Here is a 12,581-nt window from a genome sequence, read left to right as displayed (position 1 = left end):
AGCTTTTACTTTAAAGATAATTTATCCCACTACTAAGATGTGATTCTTCTGGGGTCTCTTCTGAATGCCTCAAGTGATCACCAAGGACTGTCCACACTAGTTGGTCAGAACTCAAATGCCTCCTGGTCTTAAGTGGGCTCTGGGCACCATTTAGCTCATACCTCCCCGGTCACCCAGGCAAGGTGTGTCTTAGTATTCTTTAAAGGGGTCCTCTGTGCAGATTTCTAGGGCTATTTCTCTGCATTGTCTTCTACTCTTTGGAACTCTGCCCTGCAACTTTCAGCCACTTCAGACTCTTTGAACACTAACTCCTGTCTGTCAACTCAGCTGAATAACTGTGTTCTGCTTGGGATTCCCCTCCCCGTCCTATGGTCTGAAAAGTGCCTCCAAACAGAAAACCAGGGCAATCTTAGTGGTCACTTCATTTGTTTCTCTTTTCTCAAGGATCATAATGCTGTGCTACTTATTGTCCATGGTCTGAAAACCTTGATTCATTTTTTTTGTCCAGTTTTCTTGTTATTTATGGTAGCAGGGTAAATCCAGTCTCTGTTACTACAGCATGGCCAGAAGCATTACTCATAGACTTTTTTTTAGAACATACAAAAAAATTGGCTTACAGAGATTGTGTCATGATGGGTGAATCGGGGACCTGTGGTAGGTGAATGACTCTTCTGCATTTAACTTTTAGTATCATTAGAATTTTTTACCATGTGCATGCCCTATTTTTTTTTTTTTTTGGTGAAGAAGATCAGCCCTGAGCTAACATTCGTGCCAATCTTCCTCCACTTTATGTGGGACACCGCCACAGCATGGCCTGACAAGCAGTGCGTCATTGCACACCCGGGATCTGAACCCAGGCTGCCGGCAGCGGAGCACACGCACTTAACCGCTGCACCACGGGACTGGCCCCAACCTGCCCTATTTTTTTAATCTAGTTAATAAAAAATTCTCATTAGTATTCTCAGAGACAATTAAGAAAATATTGACACTCCAAAACAAAACTGGACTCCTCTGAAAAGGAAACAGTGAAAGAAACTGAAAGAGGACTTGGAAATTAAAAATGGTTATCAAAATAACTTTCACAGAAGTAATAGAATGGACGTGTTTGAAGTCCAATTGGTGACCTAGAAGATAAAGTCAAGGAAGCCTCTGAGATGTGAAGCAAAAGGACAAGGAAATGGAGAATATGAAAGACAAGGTGATAGACATGAAGGCCAGATCCAGAAGTCCCACCTTCATCTACTGGGATTTCTAAAAGGAAGAAAAGGAGACAACTCAGGGGAGGAAAACAAAGCAATATGGAAAAGATTTCTGAAAAAGCATCTGCATTTTCAGATTGAACAGGCTCACTAGTTCCCAGCAGGAAAACAAAAGAGGGCAAACTTGGACCCAAATTAGCAATATTTCGGAATCCAGGATAAAGGAACAGAAATCCTACATGCTTTCAGAGAAGGAAAACTGGTTACCTACAAGGAATTAGTCATTACATTCAGCAATACTGCAGGCTAAATTATGGAGTAACACCTTCAACATTCTGAGGAAGAATTATTTTCAAGGAGGATCCTGTATTAAATAGTTGAATGTGAGCGCAGGTGATATAGAAATTATGTCTCTCATCAGAGCAGCTAGATTTCTTCGTGATTTTGTTTCCCACTTCTTTTTGTGTGTGTGTGTGTGAGGAAGACCAGCCCTGAGCTAACATCCGATGCCAATCCTCCTCTTTTTTGCTGAGGAAGACTGGCCCTGGGCTAATATCTGTGCCCATCTTCCTCCACTTTATATGGGACGCTGCCACAGCATCGCTTAACAAGCGGTGTGTTGGTGCGCGCCCGGGATCCGAACCAGCAAACCTCGGGCCGCCGCAGAGGAGCGCGCGCACTTAACTGCTTGCGCCACGGGGCCGGCCCCTGTTTCCCACTTTTGATTGTTGTAACCGTGAAGAGAAAGAAGGCGGAAATAGAGCAATATTTCCTCATTAACATGAATAAGCATTGTGTTCCGTGGACTGTAGCCCTAAGTGCTACCTAGCTAAGAAGAACTGGAACACAAGAGCTCTCAGAACCAAACAGAGGTTTAGACCGTTAGCATTTGAGTTTGTATCCCCACTGCATCTCATAGCTCTGGGCATCGTGTGTGTGCTTGTGTGTTTGCAGAATGAATGAGTGAGTGAATGAGGTTTGCCACCCGTCAGGTGAGAAGCTGGCAGTCCCATATCTCCTTAGGTAGAAAGGGGGTAGTTGGGCAGCATTTGCCTTCCCGCCAACCACTCACTGATTGGATTTTTCCCTCTGTAGTTCTAGGCTATTCTTCAGTGCCTTCATTTGAAAGTTACATAATTCAGGATCCCAAAGCTTTCTATGTATTGACTGGAATTGTTTTTGATCATAGTTTCAATGACAGCAAGGAACCCTTGCCACTTGAGGTAAGAACATCTTTTCCGTAACAATCTTATCCTGCTACCCAGCCTTGAGCATGAGTTCGTTAAGGAGTTTTGTTACCTGAGTTGCCCCTCTCTTTCCTCTGTGTCAGCTTTGTCAGCTGGCTGCCATCTTGTTTCCAAAGGAGATAAGAGAATGCTCCTGATTTCACATCTTACAACCTGGACTTTGAGGTCCCTTCCAGTTTTCAGATTCTTTAAAAGAGAAGACTTATTCAGAGCAAGCCTCTATCCTGAGAGTACAGGATGGCATTTGTTCAATGGCTTGATTACAGAAGCAAGCTCCAACGCCAGACTCCAAAGACTGGAATCCCAGCTCTGAACTTACTAGCTGTCTAACCTTGGGACAGCTACTAACATTTCTGGGCCTCAGTTTCCTTATCAATATAGTGGGATTAATAATATTGTTCCTAACTCAGAGAGCTTTTGTGAGGATTAAACGAATTTATGCCTGTAAAGTGCTTAGAAGAGAGCCTGGAACAGAGGCATTTTCCAGAAAGATTAGTTGTTGTTATCATTATTACTAATCTCACAGACTTAAGATACTGTAGGTCTGTTTGTTTGTTTGTTTGTATGTTTAAGGAAAAGGCAGTGTTTTAAACATAAAGATATTTGGTTTCTATTTGGGGATGGGAAAACCACTAATGTATAGCTTTTGTTTTGTGCTACACAGTCTATCTAATGATTAATTGTTAGAACTTGCATAAGATGTTGGTAGATGGAGACAGACGTGTTAATAGAATAACCAGCAACAGTTTTCGAGCACTTACTAATACCAGGCACATCACAGAGACCATCTCACTTGATCCTACAGCAGCTCTGAGGTACTATTAACATCATCCCCATTTTACTGATGAGGAAACTGAGGCAAGAAGATTAAAAACTTGCCCAAAGTGCCATGGATATTCAGTAGGAGATTTGGGGCTTGGATCCGGGTGGTCTGGCTCCAGAGCCCACGCTCAGAATTATTCTGCAGCACTCCCTTCCTGAAGGGGGCTTAGAAGGTCCTTGTCTGTTTGCTAGGATGGTCACAGCAAAATGCAGGGAAGACTACTGCTACAGTGTGCTCCCCAGAGCACATCTGCCAGTGTGGGCACCTTTTCTCCAGTCACAGCTGACGTCAAGCACACCTTTGCTCTGTCCTGTGCCTTTTCTGAGTTTCAGGATCCCAGGACCAAATTTGTTTTCTCTTTGTTCTTCATAGGTTAAGTATCACTTGCGCTTCAGTAGCATTCAGAGGAATTATTTATTCTCGAGGCTAATATACCACCAAGATGATGTAGAAGGCTGGAGCACATCCTTACTTTATCCTCCTAATCCAAGCCAAGAACCCCGGAACTTTGCATATTCTGATGGGGGATCTCCTGGTGAGGAAGTCTATGTGTGTTACCATGAGCAAGGCCACTTTCATCCTGCTGCACATATTTGTGATGCTATTTTTGTTTTTGTTTTTGTTTTGTTTTTGTTTGTTGTATATTTGCTGTCTGAACACTTGCTAAACTAACATTTCAGAAGAGGTTGAAGGAGTTACATTTAGAAATGTGGCATTCAGTAAAATGCTTACATTCTAGAGTAAGTTAAACCAGCAGTTGTGTATTTGATTGTTTTTTTGTAATAACATTTAATTGTTTGAGGGAAAGATGGAAGCATTTTACAGGAACAAGGAGTGCAAGTCCCATCTTTATGTTTCTGTAGGTATTAACTTTTCTGTTTATAAAGATGTATATATGCCTTTAGCTTTCTGCAGATTACAAGGAAGTAGTGGGACTACATGGAGACCTGCTTATCCTGTCTTCTCTACAATAAGCATCATATTCCTGACTGAGGCCCGTGAACCAATCCTCTCCTGAAGGACTCGCTCTCCACTTCACTGTAGATTTTTAGTCTCCCTGTTTGAGAGGGGCTTAGAGTGACCACCCTCTAGGGAACTAACTGCTCTTAGAAAATTCAACTGACAATCTGCACCATGTTGTAGGATGACCACACAATTGGCTTGAAGCCTTGGGCCTGCAAGCCCACCAAGTGGGAATCCAAGTCCAAGGGCTTACAGTTTCATGTGATTCTAGAAAAGATATCAGCAGTTCTGCAGTGGAAATTCTCCTACACACAATCGAGAATGTGTAACAGTTCCCAGAATTTTATCATCAACAATTTGTTCCTTCCTTTTTCATCCTGACAGACCTAGAGGTCTGCCTAGGTCTAGGCCATTGGAAGACCCTAGTCACCTCTACTCTAATGCTGATGTAGCCCACCCCGGCTCTGCCTGTATAGAGGGCTGGTAACCCTCCCTTGGAGGTGTGGCCCGTTGTTTCTTAGAAGACTCCAAAACCAGGGACCTTTGCCTTTCAACCTATTTTTCCCAAAAGCTGACCTCAGCACACCAACTATGCTGTATTGAAACAAGGGTTGCTTATGGTAAACACTGCTTTTGAGGCTTGGCAGCAAAATTCAGTGACCATAATCTTCAGACTACAGCAGTGACAACTCAGAGACAGGTCATAGCAGGTGAGAGGGGCTGTGTCTTCTAAGTGCTTTGAATTTAACCATCTTGTATGTGCTGGATGATCAAAACTGCAGAACAGGCACCCTTTCCCTGAAGCCTGAGTACTTAGGGGAGAAGATGTGGCCCCACACTGGAAGATTGTTGTATTGGGTATCCCTTGTTATGCTGCTGAGGACTACTTTGCCCTATTTTCTAATAACAGGTGCCATCACTCAGCCACAGGGGTCCCCTTGTGACTTTCTGCTCTTTCTTCCATATTGCAGCATGTGGACTGTAGGGATGCCTTTCCCACTCCTGTCTGTATGAATCGCTAACCATGATCCATCTGAATTATCAATTGTTTTGCATCTTTAGTCTTTCTTAATCTCTTATGCTTGATATCCACTGTTTTCTCATGTAGGATACAACAAAGAAGGCTTCCTGGCCATACAACATGCTGTGGATAAAGCCATCATGCAGTACCATGCTCATAACGAGACAACCAAGATGTTTGAGAATCTCCATGTGCTTGTGAAGAGATTCCCATATGGAGCCCATGTCCAGGACAACTTCTCCCTGGTCCTTCAGAATGAGTTCCCTCTTCTCCTCCTGCTCAGCTTCATCTGCATCGAGCTCATCATCATCAATTCCATTGCTCTGGAGAAAGAGAGAAAACTGAAGGTAAATCCATCTATGTTGGATGTATGCCTCTCGCAGCACAGGAATATATGGAAGCTGTTAATGAAAAGTGACCAGAATAGGAATGAGAGCAAGGCAGGTAAGAGGTTGCTTAGGTATCAGAGCAACTTCCAAGGTGAGTTGAAACTTGGATGTTCTTTCATCGTTTTAACCTGCTTGCAACTTAGGTGATGCCATCTGTTGTTATTACATGAATCTTTGCTTTTAGACTGGGAATGTTCAGCCTAGTGGTTCCTGATTTGCTAACACACTGCCTCACACATGTAGGTGCTCAGAAAATGCTTATGGAATGACTAACTGATAAACATACAGGTGAGGAGTAGTCATCTAAAATTAACTCCCTCTCATTTTGCTGTACGACGGACAGGAAGTGTTCTCTAGGAAAACACAACTGAAGACAAGGTTGGTCCTGCTGAGTTACTCTACTTTCTGCTCTCCCCTGTTTCCCTACTCTCTCCTGTCACTTCTCACTTTTTGCTCTTTTTAAAAAATCTTCTCAGGGCAGGCTCCGTGGCCTAGTTTGGCGCGCTCCACTTCAGCGGCCCAGGTTTGTGGATTTGGATCAACCCCAGGTGCGGACCTACACCACTCCTCAGTGGTGACCCACAGCCAAGCTCTGGCGGTGACCCACAAACAAAATAGAGGAAGATTGGCGCAGATGTTAGCTCAGGGCTAACCTTCGTCAAGCAAAAAAAAAAGAGGAGGGGCCAGCCCAGTGGTGTAGTGGTTAAGTTTTCGTGCTCTGCTTTGGCGGCCCAGGGTTCACCGGTTCGGATTCTGGGCACAGATCTACTCAATGCTCATCAAGCCATGCTCTGGCAGCAACCCACATAGAAGAACTAGAAGGACGTACAACTAGGATATATAACTATGCACTGGGGCTTTGGGGAGAAAAAAAGAGGAAGATTGGTAACAGATGTTAGCTCAGGGCCAATCTTCCTCAAAAAAACAAAGAAATACGACCACTTTAAAAAAAGTGGAAGATTGGCAACAGATGTTAGCTCAGGGTGAATTTTCCTCAGCAAAAAAAAAAAATAACTCAGTCTTTAATTTTCTTCTGCTTTTATTGATTCTTATGACTATATATTAAAATAGTCTGCCACTGGCTCTCTGAGCCATGCTTGGCCTCACTGATGATGTCTGGTTTGCTCTGTCTTCTTGCATATTCAGTAGTAAGGAACAGTCTAACTAATGCTGCCTGGTGAGGCTGCCTGTGGGAGTACGTTAACATGGTAGAAAGGCAGGGGGAACCTGCTTTCTGCTGCGATGGATGATAATAGGACAGTGGCCTAACTGGCAGGCCTCTCGCCCTGGCTCTGCACCGACTGGAAAACCCCTGGGAAACTAGAAGCTTCAGGTGTGTTGTTGGAATCCCCTTTTAGTTCCCAGGTGTGGGAGGGAGATTTCTCTTTCCCGTTCGTCAGTTGTTTCAGCAACAAATTGTTGGAGGGAAGGAGTGGACATCAAATGGTTGCACTTAGGTCGTTGAATTAGTCATGTGTTTCCTATTTCACGCTTGAATCTGCTCTATGGACAAATGTAGGTTAAAGAATGCTTTTGAAAAACTTGAAAATAATTACCAATGGTATTTAAAATTAGCACATATAACTTTTAAAACACTGGAGAAAATAAAAAGAAAGAAAATATGGTCCATATACCAAAAGAAAACAAAGGAAAACACAAGCAGACAGAACAGAAAGTAAAATATTAAACAAGATAGCAGAAGACCAAACATGGCAGTTATAATAATAAATGTAAATAGGATCACTTCTCCTTTTAAAAGAAAAAAAAAATTAGAATAACTCAAGAAACAAAATCCAACTAAAACAAAATAACATAAAACATGCTGTTGTTAGCTGACTTAATAGTACTTGAATATGGTACTTTCCATGTGCTGGGCATCCTCTGAAACACTGTCAGACCATTAATTCATTTCACTCTCCTAACAGCTTGCGCTGAAATCCTATGTTTGGCCCTATAGGTCCTCTCTTTACTGTTCTCCACCTTGCTCTCTTCCCTGAAGGCTGACCTGCAGGCATTCCAAGACATGCTCCCACTGGAGGGAGCCTGGCAGGACCTCAGAGGAAGGAAGTAGGAGGCTGAGGTTAGGGTGTCCCCCCATCCCCGGGCCCTCTCCCTACAGGTCATTTTTGGGCTCAGTTTGTCCCTTAGCTGAAGGTCACTGCTCTCTGAAGATATCTTGCTCCACAGGACTCTTTCCCCTCCTGGGTGCTGGTAACCTTTCTTCCTTATCACTCTTTGGGCCCAAGGGTGGTGGTAACTCTGTTGCCACTAGCCCTAGGTTTCTGCACTGTCCTGTAAGGTTTCCCATCCCTGTGCACGCGTTTGTAATTAGGCATGTTACAAACAAACTCTCCTCAAATTATTCTAATTTGAGTGGAGCATCTATTTCCTTTAGGGACCTTCGCTGATGCACAATTCTATGAGATAACTACTACTATTGTTTTTATTTAGCAGAGGAGGTAACCTAAGGCACAGAGAGATTAATAATGTCAAGATGACTTTATATAGGACAGTACAGCCTAGCAATAAAAAACTGTTTTTATTCTCAGATGAAGAATATCTCTCCCTAAACAAAGTAAAACAGATTTCTAATAATTAAGCTCAGCTTTTCCAAGTGGAATCTTAGATGAAATATGCCAGAGAGAAATACGCTCTATTTCTGCTGGGTGAATTGTCTGGAAAAGGTAGTCTGCTGGGGAGTTGTATAAAAGACTTTAGCCTTGGAGGCTGATAGGATTGATGGGGTTGGCTTCTCCTTTCTATTCAGATGATAGCCTGAGACTCAACCCAAACCTTTCAACTCTTCCTTAGTAAGGACCCAGGAGCAAGTAAGTTATATTTCAGGAGGAGTCATTAATATGAGATCTGTTTGCTAAGGGAGAATGACCTGACAATGCTTGTCCCTGGGACCAAGGTGGTAGAATTGGGAGGAGGGGGGAGCAACTGGTGTCACTTTCTTCTTTGAACACGGAATACAACCAGTATTCTGAGAGCTAGTCCCTTCTTAGACTAGCTCATGTTGACTTATTTTTGATCTGGTCTGACTATGTAAATGGTAAGCAGGATTAAAATGGATTGTCTTTAATTTAGAAGCTGCCTGGACCACTTCTCCGACTGTGGCACAGGTGCTTTGCTCTAGTTGAATAGGTCCATTTTCTGTTCCTCAAATAGATGCTAGATACTATTCCTCCTGTAGGTAGGCCCCTCTGGAATGCCCTTCACTTCAAAATTCATATTGCAGTTCACCTCCTTCAGGAAGCCTTTCTAAATTTATTTATTTATTTAGTTAGTTAGTTAGTGTGTTTGTGTGTGTGTGAGGATGATCAGCCCTGAGCTAACATCCATGCCAATCCTCCTCTTTTTGCTGAGGAAAACTGGCCCTGAGCTAACATCCATGCCCATCTTCCTCTACTTTATATGGGACACCACCACAGCATGGCCCGACAAGCGGCGCGTCGGTGCGTGCCCAGGATCTGAACCGGGGCCGCCGGCAGCAGAGCACGCGCACTCAACCACTATGCCATGGGGCCGGCCCCAAGGAAGCCTTTCTAAATTTCATGAATCTTTCATTCCATCTTCCCATGATATTTTGTTTCCACCTCTATTATAGTATAGATGGAGCTTTCTTAACTGCTCTCCATGTAATCAGTTCTCAAATTAACTGACACACCATCACCTCCGAGTGATGGGAGCTCTTAGCACACTGCAGCTTGTACGCTACCCTCTAGTACACAGAGGCTTATCTCCTCTCACCTGCTGAGTTGTATGCTTATCAGGATTTGTTCCTAAATCTCTTTGTACCTGTACTCCTTCTAATAATTTGTAATTTAATTAAATATTCTGTAAATGTATGACATGGACTGGAGTTACTTTTGAAAGTTTAGTTGACTGTTTTGGGAAGATTCAGTAAGGCAGCTTTCTAAAAGACATGCTATAAATTTCGTGTGGGTGAAACTGTAAAATTTGGGGGAAAAAATATAAAAACCCTAACAGAGTCTATACTAGGTTGCTTCACACCTGCATTTACATCGGCAGTTCACTTTCAAGACTGTGATCCTGGAGTGAGGATCGAAAGAAGAGTTTGTGCTCTGATGTCAGAATACTGGCACATGTTATACATTTATGTGTTATAAGTGAAAATAAAATTTTAAGTTGTGTATCATTTTTGTGATTCCCTGCTTTAACCAACTTGTTTTTGATTCATTAACCTACTACCAGTTCCAATCTTAAAAGATAAAAAGGCTATTACTGTACTTAGAGTGTGGAGTAGACAGGGTTATTGTCTGTGTATTGTCTACATATTATTATATATGTATCACCAGTATTAGATTGTGAACTTTTGGAAGGCAGTAACTCTGCCTTTTATATTTTTCATTTTTCCTGCATGGTACCTAGCACAGTGCTTTGCATTTATTCACTTTATCAAACATTTATTGAGTGGTTTTTATTTACCAGACACATGCATTAGAGATACAGGTATAAATGACACAGTCCTTTCCCTCAGGTGATTTATGGCAATAAAGCCAAATGTTACAAAAGAATCCCCAGCTAAGGTAATGGAATGTATAGATATTATGGCTGTGTGGAGGATGTGAAAGCTGACCGGAGAAGCCTTCACAGAGCAGGTAACTCTTGAACTAGGTTTTGAAAATCGAGTATGATTTTGCTAGGTGAAGAGAAAAAAACGAGTTGGAACAACATGTGTAAGAAGAAAAAAAAAACAGAGGTCATGATGTGTCCAGTGAATTGCAGGAAGTTTTGTATGACCAGAGCATAGGATGCCAAGGAGTTTAGTTTCCAACCTCAGGACCATAGGAACCATTCACTTATAGTAGATGTTCAATAAATGAATGAACTAACTGTATACTTACCATTGCAAAAGAAGAATAATTTTAACACAAGGCCTATCTCTACCATATCTAAACCAGATACATTCCACACACTGGTTTTTAGGTCTCTTTCCAACCCACTCAGTCTCCATCACCCCCACTAGCCACCTCTCCCCAGGACGCACATATGACCCTTCATCTCAGTCTGCTGGGGTTTCAGTAATAGACAGCTAAACTAGACCAGCTGGAACTGAGCACTGGACTAATGTCTGGTTCTTTTTCATTTTCCAGGAGTATATGTGTATGATGGGACTGGACAACTGGCAACACTGGGTTGCTTGGTTCATCATGTTCTTCATTTCTGCCTTCATTGTTGTTTCTTTCATGACCATTCTCTTCTGCACAGAGGTACATGTCTCTCGTCCTTCAGGACGTGCTAAGCTATGAAGAGGTGGGAAAGAAATTTGGTGTGATGTGGGTGGTGGTCCTGAGATTCAACAGATGATGAAAACACAATTATTGATGAACACTTAGAAAACTTCAGGTTGATATGTGGTAGTATTTGCTAAAAGTTTGGGGGGAATAAGCATTTAGATTTTAGGATCCAGGAAAGCTTTGCCCTCCCTTAAGTTCCCTGGTCTTCACGTACCGGATATGAGTGTGGTTAATTTCATTAGGAAAGTGGAATTCCAAAAGATATATTTTATAAATTTTAAAACATTACAAATTTTATACTCTACAAAGAGTTGAAAATAGAAAATAGTTGTAAAAGATAAGAACATTCTTTTATACCCATGCTATCGTGTTAATTTTTCCTTCTATCCTGTCAATGGAATTTGGTGTTCCAAATTGCTAACTTGCATATAATGACTAAATTATAACCTGCTATGTGGGTATATGAAAATTTACCTTCTAAATTACCAAAATGGGGCAATTTGGACAAAGGAAGGGAAGAAAATCCAGACTATATAGCAAAATATATAAAACAAAGAAAATGGCCAGAAAACATTAAAAAAAGGAGACCATAAGATATCAAAAGGAATACTAAAATTATCTGTAATAGTGATAATAACAAATGGGATAAACTCCCTTATTAAAGAATAAAACATTCACATTGGGTCAAAAATTGAATTTAAACTTATGCTTTCCTTAAAAAAGATACATGTACAGAGCATAATTTGTAAAAGGTAATGGAAGCTGAATCAAAGGTCTACATTAAAAGTCTATATATATTGTTTAGTTTAAGATAATCTTGTTTTTTTATATTTCTGCATTGTTTTAAGGGTATTTTATGCCTTCTTCTCATTCTTTCCCTGTAAAAATTATGTGCACCTGTGATTGTTTTGTAGGTAAACAATGTGGCAGTGTTCAGGAACAGTGACCCTAGTTTGATATTTGTTTTTCTAATGTGCTTTGCCATTGCCACAATTTTCTTTGCATTCATGATCAGCACATTCTTCCAAAAAGGTGAGTCCTGATGCAATTTTCTGTCAGGGAGTGTGTTTATGACTTCTTTTTCTGGTAGCATTGCTAGTCCCATTACCTATGGTATTGTTATTTCTCCAGAGCCAAGTTTTCACTTTTATGGTTATTTTAGCAATGGTATAATTCTATTCCCCATTAAAGACATATGGAAACATCTCCATATGTGTATGTTTTTAAGCTTCATTTGGCTTCTAAATAGCATTTCAAATGGATGCAAATAAGTCCCAATTTGGAAGGAAATGAAGAGTAAGACATCTAGGCAGATCATTTTCCAGATCTTGATTGAAAAGTTGGGGACTAACAGTAAGGTGGCTTCTAAGACATCATAGTAAGAAAGGAATTCCTAGGAATTTGGGTCTGTCAGGAGGGGTTACCTCTAAAACTATTGGTAGAATTGATGAACCACAAGGGACAAAAATAACAGGAAGTGGAGTCAAAATCAGAGTGCAGGAGAATTGAATTGTTGTTCAACCTAGAGAGGTATAGGTAGAAACATTAATGGAGGACAGGTCCAGCAGTTGATGATAAAAAAAAAAAAAAAAGAAGATTTAAGAGAACTTGGGCAAAAATCAAAGTATGGTATAAATGAAGCCAGGTAGTATATTATTTACATTTGTGAATATTA

The 12,581-nt window shown here is 41.3% G+C and overlaps 1 protein-coding gene across 1 annotated transcript in view; it reads left to right on the top strand.

Annotated features, from left to right (window-relative positions):
• The window catches only part of LOC131422039 (ATP-binding cassette sub-family A member 17-like), a 123,367-nt gene that overhangs the window by 29,600 nt on the left and 81,186 nt on the right, over positions 1–12,581 (top strand). The window contains 5 exon segments of the mRNA XM_058568892.1: positions 2,295–2,422; positions 3,642–3,804; positions 5,341–5,600; positions 10,763–10,879; positions 11,821–11,938. Of these exon segments, the coding sequence (XP_058424875.1) occupies positions 2,295–2,422; positions 3,642–3,804; positions 5,341–5,600; positions 10,763–10,879; positions 11,821–11,938 (786 nt within the window).

Source organism: Diceros bicornis, chromosome 26, assembly GCF_020826845.1.
Source record: "Diceros bicornis minor isolate mBicDic1 chromosome 26, mDicBic1.mat.cur, whole genome shotgun sequence".
NCBI classification, from domain to species: domain Eukaryota; kingdom Metazoa; phylum Chordata; class Mammalia; order Perissodactyla; family Rhinocerotidae; genus Diceros; species Diceros bicornis.
This window is presented reverse-complemented; position numbering and strand designations above follow the sequence as displayed.